The 24159-nt window shown below is 53.4% G+C and overlaps 2 protein-coding genes across 2 annotated transcripts; both read right to left on the minus strand.

Moving 5' to 3' along the window:
- Positions 1-17852: 17852 nt before the first annotated feature.
- LOC142360883 (olfactory receptor 2A14-like) lies at positions 17853-18581 on the minus strand. The gene has a single exon (XM_075416918.1). It carries the CDS (start codon positions 18579-18581, stop codon positions 17853-17855), a length of 729 nt encoding a protein of 242 aa, XP_075273033.1.
- A 2726-nt stretch (positions 18582-21307) lies between these two features.
- Positions 21308-21934, minus strand: LOC142360891 (histone H2A type 1-like). Its single transcript, XM_075417050.1, has one exon. It carries the CDS (start codon positions 21932-21934, stop codon positions 21308-21310), a length of 627 nt encoding a protein of 208 aa, XP_075273165.1.
- Positions 21935-24159: the final 2225 nt, after the last annotated feature.

Genomic DNA, 24159 nt, shown 5'->3' on the forward strand with positions numbered 1-24159 from the left:
TTAAACTAAAGTTGCCAGTGGACTGGAACCTCAATCCATTCCATGTCTACCAGTTTGATGCCAGTGCCAGCAACAGATGCCCAGAGCCTGGAGAAGGATCACAGGGCAGCAGGAGAACACCTGAAGAGCAGCACAAAGGAATTCTAGCCACTCCAGCCAGTAAGTTAGCTTCATCAGGGGCCCACTCCAATGTCTCTATGCAAATACACACAGCATGGGGAATATACAAGAGGAGTTAGAGACATGCGCATGCCTGCTATGCTGTGCTCTTATTGGCATCATGGAGATGTGGTGGGATGGCTCCTATGGCTGGAGTGTTGCAGCGGAAGGATACAGGCTCTTTAGGAAGGACAGGTAGGGGAGACAAGGAGGGAGTGTTGCCCTCTCTGTCAATGACCAGTGGAAGTGCATGGAGCTCTGCCTGGGAATGAATGAGGAGTCGACCAAGAGCTTATGGGTCAGGATTAGAGGCACGGCAGGGACAGGTGACATTATAGTCGGGGTCTGCTACAGGCCACTCGACCAGGAAGCCCAAGTGGATGAGGCCCTCTATAGAGAGATAGGAGCAGCCTGATCCTGTTACGGGACTTCAACCACCCAGGTATCTGTTGGAGGAGAAACACAGCAGGATATAAGCAATCTAGGAGGTTCCTGGACTGTGTTGATGATAACTTCCTTTTCCAAGTGATAGAGAGGCCCACAAGGAGAGGTGCTATGCTAGACCTTGTTCTCACCATCAAGGGGGGGCTGGTGGGGAATGTGAGGTTCAAGGGCAGCCTTGGCCGTAGTCACTATGAAGTGGTGGCATATAAGATCCTTAGGGCAGCAAGGAGGGTGAACGGAAAGCTCACTACCCTGGACTTCAGCAGAGAAGACTTTGGCCTCTTCAGGGATCTCCTTGGTACCACGGGATAAAGCCCTGGCAGGAAGAGGGGCCCAAGAAAGCTGGCTAATACTCAAGGATTGCCTCCTTGAAGCTCAGGAGCAATGCATCCCAACAAAGAGGAAGTTGGGTAAAACTCCAGGAGGCCCGCATGGATGAACAAGTAGCTCCTGGGTGAACTTAAACACAAAAAGGAAGTCTACAGAGGACAGAAGCAAGGACAGGTAGCCTGGAAGGAATTCAGAGAAGCTGTCCGAGCAGCCAGGGATCAGGTTAGGAAAGCTAAAGCCCTGATAGAATTAAATCTGGCCAGGCACCTCAAGGGCAACAAGAAAAGCTTCTATAGGTATGTCAGTGATAAAAGGAAGACTAGGAAAAATGTTGTCCCTCTCTGGAAGGAAACGGGAGACGTGGCTACCTGGGATATGGAGAAGGCTGAGGTACTCAACAACTTGTTTGCCTCAGTCTTCACAACAAGTGCTCCAGCCACACTGCCCAAGTCGCAGATAGCAAAAGCACGGACTGGGAGAAAGAAGAACTGACCACTGTGGGAAAAGATCAGGTTCGAGACCATCTGAGAAACCCAAAGGTGCACAAGTCCATGGCACCTGATGAGGTGCATCCACGAGTCCTGAGGGAACTGGCAGATGACATTATTAAGCCTCTATCCGTCACATCTGAGAAGTCGCGGCAGTCCAGTGAAGTTCCCACTGCCTGGAAAAGGGGAAACGCGACCCCCATTTTTAAAAACGGTAAAAAGGAGGACCCGGGATACTACAGGTCAGTCAATCTCACCTCTGCGACCAGCAAGATCATGGAGCAGATCCTCCTGGAAACAATGCTATGGCATATAGGAAATAAGGAGAAGATTGGTGACAGCAGACATCGCTTCACTCAGGGCAAATCATGCCTGACAAATGTGGTGGCCTTCTGTGATGTGGTTACAGCATTGGTGGATAAGGGAAGAGTAACTGATGTCATCTACCTGGACTTCTGCAAAGCATTTGATACAGTCCTGCAGGACATCCTTGTCTCTAAATTGGAGAGACATGGATTTGACAGATGGACCACTGGGTGGATTAGGAATTGGCTGGATGGCCGCACTCAAAGAGTTGCGGTCAACAGCTCGAAGTCCCAGTGGAGACGAGTGATGAGTGGTGTTCCTCAGGGGTCGGTATTGGGACTGGCACTGTTTAATACCTTTTTCAGTGACACGGACAGTGGGATTAAGCGCACCCTCAGTATGTTTGCTGACACCACCAACCTGTGTGGTGTGGCTGACACGCTGAAGCAGAGGGATGCCAGTCGGTCAGAAGCTCAACATAACCCAATAATGTGTGCTTGCAGCCCAGAAAGCCAACCGTATCCCAGGCTGCATCAAAAGAAGCATGGCCAGTGGGTTGAGGGAGGTGATTCTGCCCCGCTACTCTGCTCTGCTGAGACCCCACCTGGAGTCCTGTGTCCAGCTCTGGGGTCCCCAACATGAGAAGGACATGGACCTATTGGAGTGAGTCTGGAGGAGGACCACAAAGAAGATCAGAGGGCTGGAACACCTCTGCTATGAAGACAGGCTGAGACAGTTATGGTTGTTCACCCTGGAGAAGACTAGGCTTCAGGGACACCCTAGAGCAGCCTTCCAGTACCTAAAGGAGGCCTTCAAGAGCTAGAGAGGGACTTTACATAAGGTCATGTAGTGATAGGACTAGGAGTAAAGGCTTTAAACTTAAAGAGGGTAGCTTTAGATTTGGTATAAGGAAGAAATTCTTCACCATGAGGGTGGTGAAGCACTGGAACAGATTGCCCACAGAAGTTGTGGATGCCCCCTTGCTGAAAGTGTCCAAGGCCAGGTTGGATGGGGCTTTGAGCAACCTGGTTGAGTGGAAGGTGTCCCTGCCCATAGCAGGGGAGTTGGAACTAGATGACCTTTACAGTCCCCTCCAAACCAAATTATTCTATGGTTCTATGATTTATAAATCTAGACCCTCATTATAGCTGTTTCTGGAACACTGATACAACTGACAGGCCAAATTACCTTTCCCAAGGCATCCATGCCATAAACAAAACTATAACATATTAGAAATCTGACAGAATTGTAGAAGTGAAAAAGAGGGAATAAAGAAATCTTCCTTCCCTAAAGTGCATCATTCCTGAGTTCAGCATAAAACGCAGGACCATTAGCATGGTACGTACACCATTTGGATAACTGGGTCTGTAAGAGAGCTTCACTGCCTTCATTATCCTTTCTTACGCCCATGCTGGCTTTCACTTCAGAGCCAGACATCATTCCTGCACACAAAGACTCATAGAAGAAGTTAGACTGGAAGGGACCTCTGGGGCTCACCTGGCCCAGCATCCATTTCTGAAGCAGGATACCTCCTGACACATGCTCCTTTGCATGACTGCGTCATTCTTACCAGGCCCCGAGATCAACAGTGTGCTCCTGAAGAACAGTGTTTGGTTCCTCATTTCATACCACCCTGCAGAGGGAAGAAAAAGATTGGGCTTATCCTTACGACCCAGGTGGGTGTAGAGCTGTTCAATGCAGTATGGGTGTCCTTCACCCCAGCTGATGATGACCTCTCCTCAAAGAACACAGCTCCTGCAGCTTCATCAGAGCTATGTCACAGAGTGCCCCTCAGACCCCAAGTTAGCTCCACATCCATTTATGCTGCATTCAAGCTGAGACTGTTGGAGAGCACAGCTGGGCTTGTGACTCTTCTCCTCGTGGACGCTTGGTGTGAGGTTAGGAATGCCTGTTCATGTGGAGTTTACCAGTTCTCTGAGCGCAGGGAAACAGACTGGCTCTCTCACACCCTTCCACTCTGTGGTGGTAGGCTAGACTCCATGAAGCTGAAGCACAGCCAGAGAAAAGGACAAGAGTGACTGTGACTTGCTCTTGCTATTTTGATTTGCTCTCTTTGTCTTGGTGGGAGAGACACAAAGCTGTTGTTAAGTCGAGCCAGGGAGCTGATCTGTCTCTGATTGCCCTCTGTGGGAAAGCATCTGCCCTAGCTACTCCACACAGCAAAACATCATCCTACCTCGTGGCTGGCCTGGCTGCGCACACCCAGAGTAGAGCATGAGGGAGCAGTATGTATCTCAATGATGGGGATCCAGCATCTTTCTGGGGGGCTGGGTCTTCTACTGCTCATGTCCGAAGTTTGCTTCCACTTGTCTCCTCCAAGGCCTTCCAACCCAGTCACACTCAGCAAGAATGGAAGCGAACACCAAGATACTCGGTGCCCATGCAAGTACCTCTTTCCCATCTGACAATGGTGCTGCTTGAATCTTGTGTTCTCCCTTCCTGCACACACATAATCGCAGCCCTGCTGAAACCACCTCCTTTCTAACCACATTGCAAACCACATCAGAATAACTTGCTGAGATGAGAATAACTTGCGGAGAGCACACACTTTCACTAGCTGCTCCAAGGACCCCTCAAGATTTTGCCCATTCCTTTTTAAAGACTGCTGCACAACCTAGCCCCGACTCATTGGGATAAGTGACAGGCATCACTATGAGGAAGCTTCTCTTTAATACACTTTGCTTTTCAAATTATCTGTGATCTTAAGCCCTCCTGAGCCGAAGTCTTTGACAGCATGTCACCCTTTGGCCAGAGAATGTGAGCGTGTTCTCCCCCCACTGTGATGTTCCCCTGGACTCCCTGTGGCTCACCCAAGCCAAGAGCACAAGATGTGGGTGCCTTTCTTTGCAGACCTTCCTTCAAATCACAGGGCATGATTGCCATCGCAGGCCAGGACTGCAGGAGCTTCGTCTTTCACAGTTCCACAAAGGCCAGGTCCACAGGGGCAGCTAAGCATCCACATGGCAGGTAATTTTTGTTATGCTATGCAACCAAGTGCTTTTTCCCATCTTCACCTGCCTGCGGTCAAATGAGGTTTTCTCAGCGGCAATCTCTGTCTGGTTTGGTCCTTGGGGACAGCTTCTGGGGTTTGTAGTTTGAGGAAGGATTTTATAGTGGGTGAATCACTTCATCCATAAGATGACAAGGGAAGCACAGCTTGTTTTGGTTTTGGCTGCAGCCGGTAACAAAAGCGCCACGCGGTCGCCCCTCCCCCCACCGGGTTGCGGAGGAGAATAGAAAGAAACAGGCAGAAAGTGGTGGGTCGGGATAAGGGCAGTTTAACAGAACAGCAAACAAAGGGAAAGAGGAACAACAACGATACATATAAGGAGAAAACACGACACGAACCGCACAACCCGGAGAACCGCCCTCCACAACCAGCGCCGCGTGCTCCCGAGCCGCGAGTGAGTTCCCGCCGTTCCTCCCCCCCCCCGCCCCGGAACCCAGCATGACGGCACATGGTATGGAATACCCGGCTCTGTTTGGCCAGGTTGGGGTTAGGTCAGCCCATCCGGCTGTGACCCTTCCTGGATTCTGGTGAAAATTAACCCTGTCCTGGCCAAACCCAGGACATTATCCACCCCTTATTCCATACCATCTACGTCATGTCCAGGTTCCCCATTGTCCAGTTGATCACCGCCACTTCTCCTGTCTCCAGATATCATTCCCTTAGTCTATGGATCATCACTCTAAAGTGTCTATTGAGTTCATTTAATCCATGACTTCGGGCTCCATCTGTCGTACTGGTCTTCCGTGGCAGGAGAGGTGAGGTGTGGTGATGGGCGCTCACTTGCTGCATCCGGAGATCACGGCTGATGTATCTGGTGCGGCCCGTGCCCACAGTCTGCAGGTTCGAGATGTCGATCTCGAAGAAGTTGCTGGGTGCCAGTTGTTGAAATTCAGGTCCAGTTCCATCATCGCTGTGCTCTGCTAGGGTTCATCAAAAAAGTCCATACTTCTTTAATCTGAACGATTCTTACTATGCTACTACTGGTATAACATATAACAATTATAACAGTGATAACAGAGAGTGACAGGGTTATTTAACAATTAACTTTATACAATTTATTTATTTATGGACTATTCTCCCCCAAAATCAAATGCCCATGAGGTACACATCAGACTTCCCCATCCTTCCGCATTACCCACCAGGTACACCCAGGTCCTTGAGCAAAAGCAGTCCCGCGGACAGGCTTGCCTTTGCCCGAGGCAGGACTAACCCAAACTGTCTTCCCTAACGTGTTCCGCATGTGCACTACAGGGACTTTATCCCCTTCTACGGGGCGCTGAGGTTTTAACTGGGCAGGACCAGCCCGGTTGGTGGATCCCCTGGTGTTAACCAACCAGGTGGCCTTTGCTAAATGGGTATCCCAATCTTTGAAAGTCCCACCCCGCATTGCCCTCAAAGTGGTTTTTAGCAGCCCTTTGTACCGCTCGATCTTTCCCGAGGCTGGTGCATGGTAGGGGATGTGATACACCCACTCAATACTGTGTTCTTTGGCCCAGGTGTCTATGAGGCTGTTACGAAAATGAGTCCCGTTGTCCGACTCAGTTCTTTGGGGGGTGCCATGTCGCCACAGGACTTGTTTTTCAAGGCCCAGGATGGTATTCTGGGCGGTGGCATCGGGCACAGGTTAGGTTTCCAGCCATCCGGTGGTGGCCTCCACCATTGTGAGCACATAGCGCTTGCCTTGGCGGGTCTGTGGCAGTGTGATGTAGTCAATCTGCCAAGCCTCCCCATATTTATATTTTAGCCATCGTCCTCCATACCACTGAGGCTTTACCCGCTTGGCTTGCTTGATTACAGTGCATGTCTCACATTCATGGATAACCTGTGCAATAGTGTCCATGGTCAAGTCCACCCCTCGGTCACGAGCCCATCTGTATGTCGCGTCTCTTCCTTGGTGGCCCGAGGTGTCATGGGCCCACCGAGCTATAAACAGTTCACCCTTATGTTGCCAGTCCAGATCCACCCGAGCCACTTCAATCTTAGCAGCCTGATCTACCTGGTGGTTGTTTTGATGTTCTTCAGTGGCCCGACTCTTAGGGACGTGGGCGTCCACGTGACAGACTTTTACAGCCAACTGCTCCAGCCGGGCAGCAATATCTTGCCACAATGGGGCAGCCCAGATAGGTTTGCCTCTGCGCTGCCAGTTGTTCTTCTTCCATTGCTACAGCCACCCCCACAAGGCATTGGCCACCATCCAAGAGTCGGTGTAAAGACAGAGCACTGGCCACTTCTCTCGACTGGCAATGTCTAAAGCCAGCTGGATGGCTTTCACCTCTGCAAACTGGCTGGACTCACCTTCTCCCTCGGCCTTTTCCGCGACTTGTCGTGTAGGGCTCCACACAGCAGCCTTCCACCTCCGCTGCTTCCCCACAATGCGACAGGACCCATCCGTGAACATGGCATACTGTTTCTCATCTTCTGGCAGCTGGTTATACAGTGGGGCCTCTTCAGCACGTGTCACCTCCTCCTCTGGCGATGCTCCAAAATCTTTGCCTTCTGGCCAGTCCATGATGACCTCCAGAATCCCTGGGCGACTGGGGTTTCCCATTCGGGCGCGCTGGGTGATCAGCACGACCCAATTACTCCACGTAGCATCGGTGGCATGATGCGTAGAGGGGACCCTCTCTTTGAACATCCAGCCCAGGACCGGCAATCGTGGAGCTAGGAGGAGCTGTGCTTCAGTGCTGACCACTTCTGAAGCAGCTCGAACGCCTTCATATGCTGCCAGAATCTCTTTTTCAGTGGGAGTATAGCGGGCCTCGGATCCTTTGTATCCCCGGCTCCAAAACCCCAGGGGTCGACCTCGAGTCTCCCCTGGTGCTTTCTGCCAGAGACTCCAGGTTGGGCCATTCTCCCCGGCTGCGGTGTAGAGCACGTTTTTAACATCTTGCCCTGACCGGACTGGACCAAGGGCTACGGCATGAACGATCTCCCGTTTAATCTGTTCAAATGCCTGTCGTTGCTCAGGGCCCCATTCAAAATCATTCTTCTTCTGGGTCACGTGGTACAGAGGACTTACAATTTGGCTGTAATTTGGGATGTGCATCCTCCAAAAACCCACAACACCCAGGAAGGCCTGTGCTTCCTTTTTGCTGGTTGGTGGGGACATAGCTGCTATTTTGTTGATGACATCCATTGGGATTTGATGGCGCCCATCCTGCCATTTTATCCCCAAAAACTGGATCTCTTGCGCAGGTCCCTTGACTTCACTTAATGGCGAAACCGGCTTTCAGAAGGATCTGAACTATTTTCTCCCCTTTCTCAAAAACTTCCTCCATGGTGTCACCCCATACAATGATGTCATCAATGTACTGCAGATGTTCTGGAGCCTCACCCTTTTCCAGTGCAGTCTGGATTAGTCCATGGCAAATGGTGGGACTGTGTTTCCACCCCTGGGGCAGTCGATTCCAGGTGTACTGGATGCCCCTCCAGGTGAAAGCAAACTCTGGCCTGCATTCTGCTGCCAAAGGGATGGAGAAGAATGCATTAGCAATGTCAATTGTAGCATACCACTTGGCTGCCTTTGACTCCAGCTGATATTGAAGTTCTAGCATATCTGGCACGGCAGCACTCAGTGGTGGTGTGACTTCTTTCAGGCCACGGTAGTCTATTGTCAGTCTCCACTCTCCAGTAGATTTTCTCACTGGCCATATGGGACTATTAAAGGGTGAGCGAGTTTTGCTGATCACTCCTTGACTCTCCAGCTGGCGGATCAGCTGATGAATGGGGAGAAAGGAGTCTCGGTTGGTACGATACTGTCGCCGGTGCACCGTTGTGGTCGCGATTGGCACCTGTTGTTCTTCAACCCTCAGCAACCCCACAACGGAAGGATCCTCCGAGAGACCAGGCAAAATGGACAGCTTTTTAATTTCTTCCGTCTCCAAAGCAGCTATGCCAAAAGCCCACCGATACCACTTTGGGTCCTTGAAATAGCCTCTCCTAAGATAGTCTATCCCAAGGATGCATGGAGCCTCAGGGCCAGTTACAATGGGGTGTTTCTGCCAGTCCTGCCCAGTGAGGCTCACTTCAGCCTCCAATACACTCAGCTCTTGGGACCCCCCTGTCACTCCAGAAATGCAAATGGACTCTGACCCTTTGAACTCTGATGGCATTAAGGTACACTGTGCACCAGTGTCCACTAGAGCTTTATACTCTTGTGGATCTGACGTGCCAGGCCACCGAATCCACACCGTCCAATAAACCCGGTTGTCCCTTGCCTCCACCTGGCCGGAGGCAGGGCCCCTCTAATCCTCGTCAGAGAATTTGCTGCTCACCTGCTGTAAAAATGACTTGGAGGTCCCCTCCAGAGGATCGGAATCAAGATCAAACTGCCTGCCTGGCCTGGAGAGCTGGCTGCTGGAAACTGGAGCGGCATTTTTCCTAACAGAATCCCCTTTTGTGATTGTTTTACCTCGCAACTCACGCACTCGTGCCTCTAGACTTGAGGTGGGTTTTCCATCCCACTTCCTCATGTCCTCTCCGTGGTCACGCAGGTAAAACCACAGGGTTCCCCGTGGTGTGTAGGCTCTGTACTCTCTCTCCTGAGCAGAGAAATGCTTGCCCCTAATAGCTGAAATGCAGGCCCGCACAGGTGGGGAGTAGGACATATCCTCTTTGAATTGCTGGAACTGCCGGGACAATTTATTCACAGCTGAGACAAGGGAGGAAGACAGACTTTCCTCGTATTGCTGGAGTCTGACAGCCACCTCATCCACTGTTGGTGCCTCTTTACCTTTCCAGTTTACTACTGCCAGTGAGTTGGCATATGAGGACGGTGCGCTCCGCACAAACTTCCTCCACATAGATGCTGTGCACTGGATTGCATCTGGGTCTGTGGGTAACTGGTCATCGTCTGGTTCATAGTAAACCAGCTCCTGCACAGCTAATTCCCTCAGGTACTGAATACCCTTTTCCATATTGGTCCACTTGCCAGGGTAACATACAAAAACCTCACTGAAGGGGTACCTCTCCCTCACGCCTGACAGAAGTCTCCTCCAGAGGCTGAGGACTTGTTCCTTCTTCCCAATGGCCTTGTCAATGCCCCCATCCCTGGCCAGGGATCCCAGCTGCTTGGCTTAAAACATCTGCTGCCTCCGAACGCGTGCGGCAGCGCCCGTGGGCAGGGGGACTGGGCGGCGGGGCAGCTCGGCCACGCCGGGTTGCGTGGCCCCGGGACCCCCTCCGGGCCCCCCCTGCCTCTCAGCGCCGGCCTTTCCCCATTGGAAACGGGCACCCGGTATAAAAAAAGCCGGGGGTTTTGTGTTGGTTGTTTTTTTTCACGACGTCGCTGCAGATCGACGGCACCTCTGCGTGCGGAGCTGGCACGCTTCCATTTATTGATTCGTGGTGGTGGTGGTGGGGATTTTCCCCCCCTTTTTAAGGGGAACACCGCCCTCCCCAGCAGGGTGGCGGGGGGGGGCCGCTCCCCGGCGGCCACCCCATCGCGGGGCGCGGGGGGGGGGGGGGGGATCACCCCATCCCTCCCCCGGTCCCCGCGGCTCCCCGACGGCAGCCGCACCGTGCCCCAGACGTCACCCCACTTCGGAAAGTCAGTGCCGGACAATTAGGACACCCGTTGTGTTGTGTGTCCGTCTTACCCCCCCCCCCCCCCCCCCCCCGAAACCCGCACAGATCACAATCGCTGCATTGTCGGGCTACAAAGCCAGACGGGAGCGCTTATGAATTTAAGTTTGGAGAAGGAAACCGTGCGCTGACACAACACGCTCCCTGTTCGCAGGAGCAGCCAGGAAGGGGAAATGAATGGTGGAAGTTAAAGAGCCTTTCATTGCGGAGCGCGCCGCGGGTCCCCGCTCGCCGCCCTCGACGTACGCCGGGGGGGGTGGGGGGGCGGAAAGGGGGGTACCCCCACCTCGCTCCCTCCTAAAACGTGAGCCTCGCCGGGGGAAGCTCGGCCCAATTCCGCCTACGGAGGGCTTGGCCCCGGTGAGCTCCCGCCTCGGGGGAGGGGAGGGGGAGCGGGGCCACACACGGCGCCCGGCAGCGCCCGCCGCTCCGCTTCGGCTGCGGCCGGGGGGCTGCTCGCTGCGGGGACGGGGTTTTGCGGGGAAGCAACGGGCGGAGGGCTCGGCTGTCCCGGGGGAAAGGGAGTCCCGGCCGGCTGCTGGCTGTCGAAGCGGCCGTTCGCTCCGACGGGCGGGTGAGGCGCGGGGCTGGCCCGGCTTTGGCGAGGGACCCTCGCCGCCGCGCTCCGACGAGCTGCGGCCCACGGCGAAGCCGGCCCCATCCCTCCCACCCGGGGGCTCGGCGTGGGAGCGGGCGCGTTTGCCCACCCGCGGGGCCACGACGGCCGCTCGCCCGCCTTCCCCGACGCCGGCAGGGCCCGTGCGGCTCCCGGGACCGGCGGTGGGGTCAGATGAGGGGGGAAGGGGGGGGTCTCCACCTCGCCCCCTTCCCTCCCGGGTCGCTTTCGATGCCGGGCAGCACGCGTCCTTAAAATATAATCTGCCCGGTAACCATCAGCGCGCAGCGGCGGGAGCCCCAGAGCTATTGGCTATGCAAATAGCAGGGAGGGGAAGCGGCGCCCCGAACTCCTCACTGACACTTTTAAGGCGGTTTTCCTCCCCCCACCCCCAACCCCCCCCAGCCCACCGGAGGTTGGGGGGGGAGCAGGGACACCCCCCCCCCCCGCCCGCCCCGCCGCAGCCCGGGCAGCTCCTTCCCCCTCGGGAGCCCCCGCTCCGCCGTCGCAAGGCAGCGGGCGAGAGGCTCGGCGCAGTTTTGACACATTTTTTGCGGGCGGGGAGGGGGGACCGCGACGCCGGCGAAGTTGCGAGGAGGGTGGGGGTCACCCGGTGGCGGGGCGCAGCTCCCGTGTCGTGCCCTGTCGCGACGTGGCGTGTGTGGCGTCCGTGTCGTCCCCCCCCCCAACCAACCTACCTCCCTCCTCCCTCCCTCCCCCGCCGCGTTTCCTAGAAAGCCGCATCAGCGTGGCCGCGCAGCGCGGCTGTTGCTGGATTTCACCCCCAAAACGCCGCCGAACCCCCACCCCTCCAGGACCCTCGGGTTTGCCGTTGGGCTGCAGTTGGCGGGGAGCTCCGTGTCTCCCCCCCCCGCTTTGGCAGATTGAGGGGGGGGGCGGGTGAAGGGGGCGAGGAGGGGGGCGGGACGCGGGTCTGGCACCCCCGGCTGAGCCGGGACCCTGCATCCTTCACCCCTGGGGGGGGGGGGGGGGTGTGTCTCAGCTTCTTGCAATAAGACAAGGGGGGGGGAATGGATTGAGACGGGCTCCCGCCAAAGGAAAGCGCGGAGCGGATTTCATCTGGTCGCTGGAAGGAAGAAAAAGAGAAGCTGTCACTCGTGTTTGTGTGTGTGTGTGTCCCTATACGAGGGCCTCCTGGTTCCTTGTTAGCTTATAGAGAGGGGGAAAAAAAAAAAAGAAACCCGCGTTTGATGTTACGTCTGCCCAGCTGCTGTTCTCCATAATAACAAGAGAGAGAGGACTGCCTGCCCCGGCCAGTTGCGTCACTTCGCTTCAACTTTAGGCTAGAAATCAAGAGAGGGGGAGAGGAGTTTCAGGGGAGGCAGGAGCGAGCTGGAGAGCCCTGCCGTCTTCCTCCCACCCACCTACCCCTCCTCCTTTACCCCTCTCCTTTCCCCACCCCTTCCCCCCCCCTCCAAAAAAAAAAAAATACAACCCCACCACAACTTTTCCATGAGAGAAAGAGGGAGATCTCTTTGGGAACATGGAGCTGCTGTGCTGCGAGGTGGATCCCATGAGGAGAGCCCTGCCTGACCCAAACTTGCTCTACGACGACCGCGTTTTGCACAACTTACTGACCATAGAGGAGAGGTATCTGCCCCAGTGCTCCTACTTCAAGTGCGTCCAGAAGGACATCCAGCCCTTCATGAGGAGGATGGTGGCCACTTGGATGCTGGAGGTTTGTGTCCCGGCGCCTTGCCCCGGCCGGAAGGGGGGGGGGGGGGGGATGCGCCTCGCCCCCTCTCCCCCCGCAGCCTCTCGCCCCTCCGGTCGCGGTGGGGGTTCTGCTTGTGGTGTCCCCCCCTCCCGCCCCCCCCCCCCCCCCCGAGCTGACCCGGTGCGGTGGGGGAAGGGGCGCGGGGAGCACCGACAGCCCCCTCCCTGGTGGGGACCGGGGACGGGGGGGGGCTGCCGAAAAGCGGGGTGCGGGAGGGGAGGAAGCGGGAGCTGGAAAAGTCATTTGCAATTAAAAAGCAAAGCCAAGCCGCCTCCGGCTGCGGGCGGCCCGGGAGCGCTGGGGATTTGCGGCTTTTCTGGGGCAGGGAGCTGCGCCCGGGGCAGGGCGAGGGAAATGGGGTGCCCGGTGCCCCCCGCCTTTTGCCCGGCCGGGATTTCGTGCCCACGTATGCAGTGGGGAGGACGTGCCTTCTCTTTTTTTTTTTACTTTCGCCATGTTGCGTTGCATGCAACTCTGCTCGGAGGCGCCGAGCCCGTCTTCCCCCCCCCCCCCCCCCGTTTCCAAGAAGGGGCTCGGAAATGCACCCCGCCACTGCGACCCCCCCAGTCCTCCGTCCCGGCCGGGGGCTGCCGGGGACCCCGAGCCGGCAGCGAACCCCCCCCTTCGCCCCGACCCTTCAGGCAGCGGGCCCAGCTCCCCGCGGAGCTGCCTGCCTTGCCCCGGCCCCACCACCCGTCGTTTGCCCCTTCGGATCTCCTTTGGGGGGGACCTTTCCCGGACCAAACCCCCCGGGTTGGAAAGACCGGACTCCCCGCTTGGTTTTCATGTGCGATTTGTGCTTTTTCTCCCCGGCTCCGATTTTTGGTAAATTTTTGAAGTCATTTTTTTTCTCGCTCGCTGCTTGCTAAGAGGATCCAGGCAGCGCGGGCTCTCCCCACCCCACCTCGCCCTACGCTGCGTCTCCCGTCCTCCCCCCCCCCCCCCCCCCCGGCTGGGTCGGGGGCGCCGGGCCGGGGGACACCCCACGGGGGAATTTTTGCAATTGTCGGAAACGATAGGGGACCGTCCCGGGATGGCCCCGGCGCCAAAACCGGGACCCCCAGGGCAATTCTAATATTTTTATCGATTTTTTGAAAACATGACGAAATCAAAAACCAAAACAAAAAAAAGAAAGCAAAAAAATTGGATCGCAAAAAAAAAAACAAACACCCAAGTCGGAGGCTGCTTGCTTGCTGCTGGATGGGGCTTTTCGGCTCTCCCACACAGTGTTCTGAATTCATTTCTTACTGAATGAACTGAAGGAATGTGAAAGCCGATTGACAGCCTTCCCGGCCTCTCCGGAGATCTCCCCCTCCCCCAAAATTTAGCTCCCTGGGGAACAAAAATAGCAGGAGCCCTGGGCAGGGGGGGCGGCGGTCCGTTGCGTGGGGTCACTCGTTTATTTATTTTTTTCCTCTTTTTGTCTCTTTCTCTCTTCCCCCCCCCCCCCCCCCCCGGACCCATCCTCCCCCGCCTGCAGGTCGGACGGCAGAGCCCCGCGCCAGCGAGGGGGATAAGCCAAATCTTCTTCTTCCCTCTGCAATTATGTGTGTACAGGAAGGCAGAACACAAGATTCAAGCAGCACCATTGTCAGATGGGAAAGAGGTACTTGCATGGGCACCAAGGATCTTGGTGTTTGCTTCCAATCTTGCTGAGTGTGACTGGGGAGGAAGGCCTTGGAGGAGACAAGTGGAAGCAAGCCTTGGACATGAGCAGTAGAAGACCCAGTCCCCCCGAAAGATGCTGGATCCCCATCATTGAGCAGTATGCTGCTCCCTCATGCTCTACTTTGGCTGTGCGCAGCCAGGCCGGCCACGAGGTAGGATGATGTTTTGCTGTGTGGAGTAGCTAGGGCAGATGCTTTCCCACAGAGGGCAATCAGAGACAGATCAGCTCCCTGGCTCGACTTAACAACAGCTTTGTGTCTCTCCCACCAAGACAAAGAGAGCAAATCAAAATAGCAAGAGCAAGTCACAGTCACTCTTGTCCTTTCCTCTGGCTGTGCTTCAGCTTTATGGAGTCTAGCCTACCACCACAGAGTGGAAGGGTGTGAGAGAGCCAGTCTGTTTCCCTGCGCTCAGAGAACTGGTAAACTCCACATGAACAGGCGTTCCTAACCTCACACCAAGCGTCCACGAGGAGAAGAGACACAAGCCCAGCTGTGCTCTCCAACAGTCTCAGCTTGAATGCAGCATAAATGGATGTGGAGCTAACTTGGGGTCTGAGGGGCACTCTGTGACATAGGACTGATGAAGCTGCAGGAGCTGTGTTCTTTGAGGAGAGGCCATCACCAGCTGGGCTGAAGGAGACCCATACTAATGACCCTTCTATACTGATAGGCCTTGACAGAGAGGACCCAACTCGACCCTTGTCGAGCTGGGCTGAAGAACACCCATACTGCATTGAACAGCTCTACACCCACCTGGGTCGTAAGGATAAGCCCAATCTTCTTCTTCCCTCTGCAGGGTGGTATGAAATGAGGAACCAAACACTGTTCTTCAGGAGCACACTGTTGATCTCAGGGCCTGGTAAGAATGACGCAGTCATTGAAAGGAGCATGTGTCAGGAGGTACCCTGCTTCAGAAATGGATGCTGGGCCAGGTGAGCCCCAGAGGTCCCTTCCAGTCTAACTGCTTCTATGAGTCTTTGTGTGCAGGAATGATGTCTGGCTCTGAAGTGAAAGCCAGCATGGGCGTAAGAAAGGATAATGAAGGCAGTGAAGCTCTCTTACAGACCCAGTTATCCAAATGGTGTACGTACCATGCTAATGGTCCTGCGTTTTATGCTGAACTCAGGAATGATGCACTTTAGGGAAGGAAGATTTCTTTATTCCCTCTTTTTCACTTCTACAATTCTGTCAGATTTCTAATATGTTATAGTTTTGTTTATGGCATGGATGCCTTGGGAAAGGTAATGTGGCCTGTCAGTTGTATCAGTGTTCCAGAAACATCTATAATGAGGGTCTAGATTTACAAATCATAGAACCATAGAATAATTTGGTTTGGAGGGGACCGTAAAGGTCATCTAGTTCCAACTCCCCTGCCATGGGCAGGGACACCTTCCACTCAACCAAGTTGCTCAAAGCCCCATCCAGCCTGGCCTTGAACACTTTCAGCGAGGGGGGCATCCACAAGTTCTGTGGGCAATCTGTTCCAGTGCTTCACCACCCTCATGGTGAATTTCTTCCTTATACCCAATCTAAAGCTACCCTCTTTAAGTTTAAAGCCTTTACTCCTAGTCCTATCACTACATGACCTTATGTAAAGTCCCTCTCTACCTCTCTTGAAGGCCTCCTTTAGGTACTGGAAGGCTGCTCTCTAGGGTGTCCCTGAAGCCTAGTCTTCTCCAGGGTGAACAACCATAACTGTCTCAGCCTGTCTTCATAGCAGAGGTGTTCCAGCCCTCTGATCTTCTTTGTGGTCCTCCTCCAGACTCGCTCCAATAGGTCCATGTCCTTCTTATGTTGGGGACCCCAGAGCTGGACACAGGACTCCAGGTGGGGTCTCAGCAGAGCAGAGTAGCGGGGCAGAATCACCTCCCTCAACCCACTGGCCATGCTTCTTTTGATGCAGCCTGGGATACGGTTGGCTTTCTGGGCTGCAAGCACACATTATTGGGTTATGTTGAGCTTCTGACCGACTGGCATCCCTCTGCTTCAGCGTGTCAGCCACACCACACAGGTTGGTGGTGTCAGCAAACATACTGAGGGTGCGCTTAATCCCACTGTCCGTGTCACTGAAAAAGGTATTAAACAGTGCCAGTCCCAATACCGACCCCTGAGGAACACCACTCATCACTCGTCTCCACTGGGACTTCGAGCTGTTGACCGCAACTCTTTGAGTGCGGCCATCCAGCCAATTCCTAATCCACCCAGTGGTCCATCTGTCAAATCCATGTCTCTCCAATTTAGAGACAAGGATGTCCTGCAGGACTGTATCAAATGCTTTGCAGAAGTCCAGGTAGATGACATCAGTTACTCTTCCCTTATCCACCAATGCTGTAACCCCATCACAGAAGGCCACCACATTTGTCAGGCATGATTTGCCCTGAGTGAAGCGATGTCTGCTGTCACCAATCTTCTCCTTATTTCCTATATGCCATAGCATTGTTTCCAGGAGGATCTGCTCCATGATCTTGCTGGTCGCAGAGGTGAGATTGACTGACCTGTAGTATCCCGGGTCCTCCTTTTTACCGTTTTTAAAAATGGGGTTGCGTTTCCCCTTTTCCAGGCAGTGGGAACTTCACTGGACTGCTGCGACTTCTCAGATGTGACGGATAGAGGCTTAACAATGTCATCTGCCAGTTCCCTCAGGATTCGTGGATGCACCTCATCAGGTGCCATGGACTTGTGCACCTTTGGGTTTCTCAGATGGTCTCGAACCTGATCTTTTCCTACAGTGGTCAGTTCTTCTTTCTCCCAGCTGCAGGAAGAAATGTGGGTGTATGGGAAGGCGCCAAAAGCCTACATCCAGGGTCAGGGTCAATGTGAGAACTCCACTGCAGATTGCAGATACCTCAGCTAGCTGAGTCCCAGGAACTGCTGTGGGTAGAAGCCTGGCAAAACCACAGAAAGTTAGTTTCTGCACTGCAGTGGTCATCATGTTCACTTCTTGCATGAGAGGTGTCATGCTATAAAGTGTGCAGAAGAAAACCCTTCATAGTCTCCTTCACCCTCCTGAGGAACAAAGTCCATTAACATTAAGTTTTCTCTCTTTTTCTTTCTAATAATAGAGTTGAAGCTCTAGCATCCTAGGGATATAGGAAATACAAATAGGGTAGGGAACAATAATATCTTCTTAGATGAACTGATATACTCAGAAAAGAAACCTGCTACATAGTAGTTTATTCTGACGGCCAGTTAGAACCCAGAAGACAAACTATTTTTTCCAGCTGGGTCAACAGGTCCAGTAAAACATACTACCTGCCTAGGATGACTGCATATGAGGAAGAATAATTAGTTACCTCTAAAAAAAGGAATGTTAATCAGTCATTTTGTGTGATGATATTCATTGCACTGCATAGAGAAACAGAGACAAATGTATTTGAATAATTTCTTGTGTTACATTTCAACCACTTAAAATTCAGTGAGAAATACCCAAAGAGCTCAAGAAGAAAGAGCAGAAAGACAGGAGACAGGTGAAAGCTTAGAACCCAAACTACACAAAACGAAGGATTCTTCTCCTTCTCTGAAGCTTCAGCAAGGCTTCCTTCACTTGCTTGTTCCTGAGACTGTAAATCAGTGGGTTCAAACTGGGGCTGACGAGACTGTAGAAAAGGGAAAGAACTTTCTCCCTCCCAGATGAGTTGTTGCTCCTGGGCCCCATGTACATGAAGATGGCATTTCCATAAAACAGACCTACCACAGTCAGGTGGGAGCCACAGATGGAGAACGTTTTGTGCCATCCTGGTGCGGAGCGGACGCGCAGAATGGTGGCCAGGATGTGCAGGTAGGAAACTAGGATTAAAGCTACAGGGAAGAGGAGGAAGCACACACAAACAGCAAAGATCAGGACTTTATTGGGAGTAGTGTCAGTGCAGGCCAGCTTTAAGACAGCAAGGATTTCACAGAAGAAGTGGTCAACCTCGCAGGGGCCACAGAAAGGCAGACGTAAAGCCAGAGAGGCTTGTAGTGTACCAAATACGAACCCAAAAGCCCATGAAACTGCGGCAAGGTGGAGGCACACCCTCCAGTTCATGATGAGGGCATAGCGGAGGGGATGGCAGATTGCCACATAGTTGTCAGCAGAAGGCAGAACTTGTGGCTTACGATGACATGGTGATTGCAAAGGCCTGCAGACTGAGGTACAACGATCATATCCCGTTGATGCTAGGTGCATGCAATTGATGCATTGAAAGCCAAGGGAAAAACCACATCTGGATAGCATGTCCTATGCAGGAAAGGACCTTTTGCTTTCTTACCAAATTTACTAGTGTGCTGGGGACAATGGAAAAGGTATACTATGTCTCTGGGAAGGAGAGAGTAGAGGGGAAGTGCATGGAGAAATCAAGAGAGCAATCAACCCTTATTATCACCACTATACGGATATCTCCAGTGAAAGCAGACAAGTCTGTGAAGGTGAACACCAAAACCAGCAGAATTTGTGCAACGGAGAAACAGGGAAATCCAGTTTTCGGGAAGAAATCAGGAAGAATTACGTGACATTGGTTTGGGAGCAGCCTAAGAAACCCTTTTCCTTGCTGCCTCCCTAGGCTGCAGACATGGTGAACTCTCAGCCCTGGAGCTGTGCTGCCTCTTCCAAGAGTGGTTCTTTGGGGCTGCGTTTGTGTTTGAAATACCCCGATGACAACTGCTAGGGCTGCAGGTGTACGTATTCTGCTGACTGTGCCCTGCCCTGAGGTTAAACTAACCAATCAAGGCATAAGAAACTACTGCTGTGGCATGAGAAATTGCCCAGCATGGCAAGTAACAGTGTGAGGGGCTGACAAAAGTTACAGACAGCACCATGCAGCATGGCTGGATTTCTCACCCGGTTAAGAGGCAGCCTATGTGAGAAATCATTGCACGTCGCAGATAATTGGAAGGAGGTACTGGTGGCAAGAATTTCGCAATGTCAGCCATAGTTAGATTATTTAACAACATATAGGGCCAAAATTGCCTAGAGAACAGTATCATAAATCTCAAATTAGGTATGAGAGGTAGTAAAACTGTGATCAGTGAGAAAAAGGGGGCAGGTTGTTTATGTGGGAGAATATTGCAGTGGAGGGACAAGGAATGGGATAGTAAAGTATGCAAATAACGATCTGGGCTGTCCAAGAGTACATGCTGGGAATCCCTGCCCTGATTACCACAACCTAATCAGGACCATAAAGCAAACATAATGCTCTGACCACATCAGAAACAATTTCTTCGCTCAGGAAGATCTGGAGAGAGCAGAATGCTTTCAGTGGTCAGCAGGGGAACACCTGAGACAGATGGATTAAGCATACCAGTATCACCATACTGACGCCTGTTGCAGGCCTGATGATATTGCCGTCCTCCTCATCACTTCCTAAAAACAACCATAAAAAGGTGAACATCCTAGAAAGGCTACATTCTAGATGAGACAAAAATGGCCTGGTGTAAACAGAACTAAGAGTGTGCTCAAGCAGATGCCTAGGAAGAAGGGTTGCAATGCTGCTTCCCTGTATGTGTTTCTGAAATCATGTTTCTACAAGACTCTTTTCACTGAAGGTGTTCTTGCATGAGAATGATTCCCGAGGAGCACCTCATTCACAGAAAACACTGAATAGGCAAGATTCTCCCATGATGCAGTGTATATCACACCATTTTCTTTCCATGACGCTGTCAGCTACTGGATTGGGTCAGGAGTTCTCAAGTGGTTAAATTAGCTTTCTAACTGAGCCCTGAATGTGTTTGCAGTAAACTATTTTCTGCCAAGGGTCTTCCTAAGAGCCAGCTGCACAGTCTTTCTTGTTCAGATTTTAATCTACAGAGTTTAACAAGGCAGTCATTACAGTACAAGTAACAGAAAGAAAAGTGTCTTCATCCAAGATAGATCTGGATTTGGGCTTCACATATATCATGGGAACACATTCAAAGTGCACAACCACCACAGCAAGATGGGAAGAGCACTTAGGAAAAGTTTTCTGCTTCTCTTCAATAGAGGGAATTTTCTTTATGATGTAGCCATCAGAAATCAGCATCAATAGTAATGAGACAAATGTAAGCAACATGCTAAGACTGAACATAAAAATTTCAGCTCCATTGCTGTCCATGCAAGCCACATCACAAGTGCCATGTCACAAAAGAAGACGTTAATCTTACAGTCATAGAAACTTAGGTTGATTATCTCAGAGACAGTACAACTCAAATCAGCGCTGAAAAGGCCACCAGATGAGTGCAGGCTTTGGGGTTCATGAGAGGGTTTGAAGACTTACGTATTGCAAAGCAGCAATCATAACCCATTTGTACTACAAGGAAAAAAACTGAGTGTGAAGAACCAATGAAGAAAAACGTCTGTACAAGACAAGCAATAAATTAAATGGTCCTATTTCTTTTAAAAATTTGCCAGCATACTAGGGACAATGACTAATAACAGATCTATGAAAATGAAGGAACGGAAAAACTCCAGCTGGGAGTTGGGGTTTGTGCTGCAATGAGCCCAAGAGCTTTCGTGCCCTCCCCACCCAGGAAGGGCAAACGCAGCTGGACTGTGGGGCACTGGCTGTCTCTCTCGTACTCCCCCTTGGGTCGGCGCAAGAGAAACCTCCAGGATGCTCTGCTCTTCCAGAAACATTCCCCCTCACCCTCCCTCACAGTCTGGGGGACAGATCCCTGCTTCCCCCCTCCACTACTGTCAGACCACGTGCAAACCTGAGCTGGAGGCAGGAGCTGCACGGCAGGGCCAGTTGCCCTCCAGGCAGGTTCCTGCCCTCCTGCTCAGCCGGGGCTGCTCTACAGCCTCCCCCCTCATCCAGCTGTGTGCCCTTGTCCAGCCAGGAGACGCCAGGCCAACACGCAGCACAAAAGGCCCCGCGTCCCGCATGGCACCGCAAAAGCTTTTATTGCACCTGTAGAGCACAGTGCCTTGCCCGTGTGGCAGCGCTTGCCTTGCCCGGGTGGTGTGGGGCGAGAGCTTCTGCTCCCTTCTCACTTCACAGCAGGAAAGGCACGGGCAGGTGCAGCCCTGTGCTTGGGGTGTCTCTTCTTACTGGTGGTCGTCCTCTTTCTGGAGGGTGAGCCCACGCGCTGGCTGCGGGGGACAGTCCCGCCGCGGCGCCAGTGCACGCCGCCTCGTAGGAGCCGCTTGAGCGCGGAGCTCTCCCGCACGGCCGTCTGCAAGTGCGATGGAGAAATGCACTGCTGCTTGCTCCTCTTGGAAGCCCTGCCGGCCACGTCCATGGCCTGGCGCGTCACCCACTGCAGCACCGCAGCCAGGAAGACGGGGGCCTGGGCTCCAACGCGCTCCGCAAAGCGGCCGCTGCGCAGCTGCCGTTCCACGCGGCTGACGGGGAAGAGCAGCCCGGCCCGGGAGGAGCGGGAGCAGCGGCTCTTCCTGGGCTTTGCTTCGCTGCCTTCGGAGGGGCCCCCGGAGCCCGTCTCTTCGGTCTCCATCTCCTGCTCGGGCACCGTGCAGACCTCCTCTGCTCCCGACACGCCACTCGCAGCTCTCTCCGGTGTCTCTGCGCCGCGCCTGTCCGTGCCCGCCTGTCCTGGCCCTCCTTGCTGGCCCTGGCCGGTGGCTCCTGTCGCTGGGCTGGGGTTGCCTGAGCTCATCCCCGCCGGCCCGGCCAAGCCCTGCCTACGGCCGACCCTGCTGTGGCCGAGCCCCTCGGAAGCAGGGCTCCGGCTCCGGCTCTCTCCTGCGCGGACTGGGGCTCTTTGGTCCTGGGCAGCGGGAGCACGCGCTCTACTTGGGTGGTGTGGACCAATAGGGAAGGACCTCCTCTGTGACCTCACCGCTCTGCTTGTGACATCATCTGCACTGGCCCTGCCCCGAGTGGATGAGCTCAGGGAGCAGCTTTGCTTCGCAGCTCCGCTCCCGTTTTCCGTGGCAGAGGCTTTCCCAGCGCTTGGCCCAGGGAGGATCCGCCACAAGGCCGTGCGCTCTCCTCTCCTCTGCCTTCCGCTCCCCGTCCCTGCCCTGCGACAGCTCTGCCTTCAGCCCTTGCCTCTCCCCTTCAGCCCAAACCCGCATGGCCGCTCCTGGGGAGAGGACTTCCTTCCCTTCACCCTTCCCCATGTTGTGGGATCCCAGAGCCACAGGTTGCCCAGACATGGGTTAATTTGGGTCCTGTTTGTCAAAACCTATCAGTATAGAACGGTCATTAGTATGGATCTCTGACAACTGAAGCAGCAAACTCTCTCGACTTTATCGAGCAACAGGTATCGTCAAGCACAGTTGCCAGATGGAATCCAAATCTGCCACTTGATCTGTATGTACACTTCAGAAAAGGGGGGGGAGTGGGAGCACTAGCACAGGGCCCCCGTGAAAAAGCTCAACCAATACAATGGGTAGTTCAGGGAAAACCATCACGCGCATTCTCTCCAGGAGTCGAATGCCTTGGTAATCTCATCATGAAAGGCAGAAAACTCGCCCTGAGACACCTAGGCATCGAACCCGCCGGGATATACCTACCCTTCCACAAACAACTCCCTGCGCAGTCAGTGGCAACGTCAGAGTATCTGGCCATAGCTCTCATCGGATTTGGCGGCGAAGTTAGTTACGCTGCAAAGCCTCCCTGGACTCAAATGATGGCAGTTGTCAACATCGACCTCCCGCAGAAAATCATAGACCGGCCCCAACAAGGACCAACGGTCTTCACAGATGCATCCTCAGCGACCTCAACAGCGGCGGCGGTATGGCAATCGGGAGAAGAATGGCACTGTGTTAAAATGACCGATCGTGCGCTTTCAGTCCAACAATTAGAAGCGACAGCCGTAGTGCTAGCGTGCGGACTGTTCCCAACAGAGCATCTCAACATAGTGACTGACTCAGTGTTCGTGGCCAAGCTTTGTTTAGCCATGTCGGGACCCGGCGTGTCAACATCCACAACAGCTCTACTGCTAGAAGAAGCACTTTTCTCCCGAAAGGGCACCATATCAGTCATTCACGTTAACAGCCACAACACAATTAAAGGGTTTTTCCAAATCGGTAATGACAAGGCAGATGCCGCTGCAAAAGGGGTGTGGACGCTAAGAGATGCCCGTCAGCTGCACGAGTCTCTCCACATCGGAGCTAAAGCACTAGCAAAAAAATGCGGGATCTCAGTCACCGATGCGAAACACGTAGTAGCCACGTGTCCTTACTGTCAGAAAACACCACTGTGGTCCAGTGGAGTCAACCCCAGAGGTCTCAAGGCCTCCGAAGTGTGGCAAACAGATTTTACGCTCTGTCAGTTGCTGAAACCTTGAGCGTGGCTAGCGGTCACCGTAGATACATATAGCGGAATAATTGTAGCCACACAACACCTTAAGACCGACTCCAAAGCAACCATTCAGCATTGGTTGACAGCCATGGCATGGCTTGGTATCCCTAATCAGATCAAAACAGACAACGGTCCAAATTTCATCTCTAAATCAGTCCAAACATTTACTTTGAAGTGGGGTATCACCCTAACACATGGTATTCCGTATAATAGCACAGGTCAAGCTATAGTCGAACGAGCAAATCAGACTTTAAAATCTAAATTAGAAGTGTTAGCGAAAACAGAGGGTTTTACTAACGCCGTTCCCGCGAGAGACCAAACACGCCTGTTAGCTACTGCTCTTTTAGCACTAAATCAATTCCCCAGGGGGGAAGAGGTAAACAGCCCCACCCAGAAACATTGGGCCACCCGAGCACTAGAAGAAGGCCCGTTAGTCATAATCAGAAATGAGCTGGGAGAGCGGGAACAAGGGTGGAGGTTAGTCCTTACAGGGCGAGGGTATGCCGCTGTCAAAAAAGATGGAAAAGTTAAGTGGTGTCCGCTTAAGTTCATTAAACCAGACCTCCAGAATAA

This window comes from Opisthocomus hoazin, chromosome 1 (assembly GCF_030867145.1).
Source record: "Opisthocomus hoazin isolate bOpiHoa1 chromosome 1, bOpiHoa1.hap1, whole genome shotgun sequence".
Classification (NCBI taxonomy): Eukaryota; Metazoa; Chordata; class Aves; order Opisthocomiformes; family Opisthocomidae; genus Opisthocomus; species Opisthocomus hoazin.

What these genes read in the sequence shown, in the direction of transcription:
- LOC142360891 (XM_075417050.1), bottom strand. Translation starts at nt 21,934, where the DNA reads ATGAGCTCAGGCAACCCCAGCCCAGCGACAGGAGCCACCGGCCAGGGC.
- LOC142360883 (XM_075416918.1), bottom strand. Translation starts at nt 18,581, where the DNA reads ATGCTATCCAGATGTGGTTTTTCCCTTGGCTTTCAATGCATCAATTGC.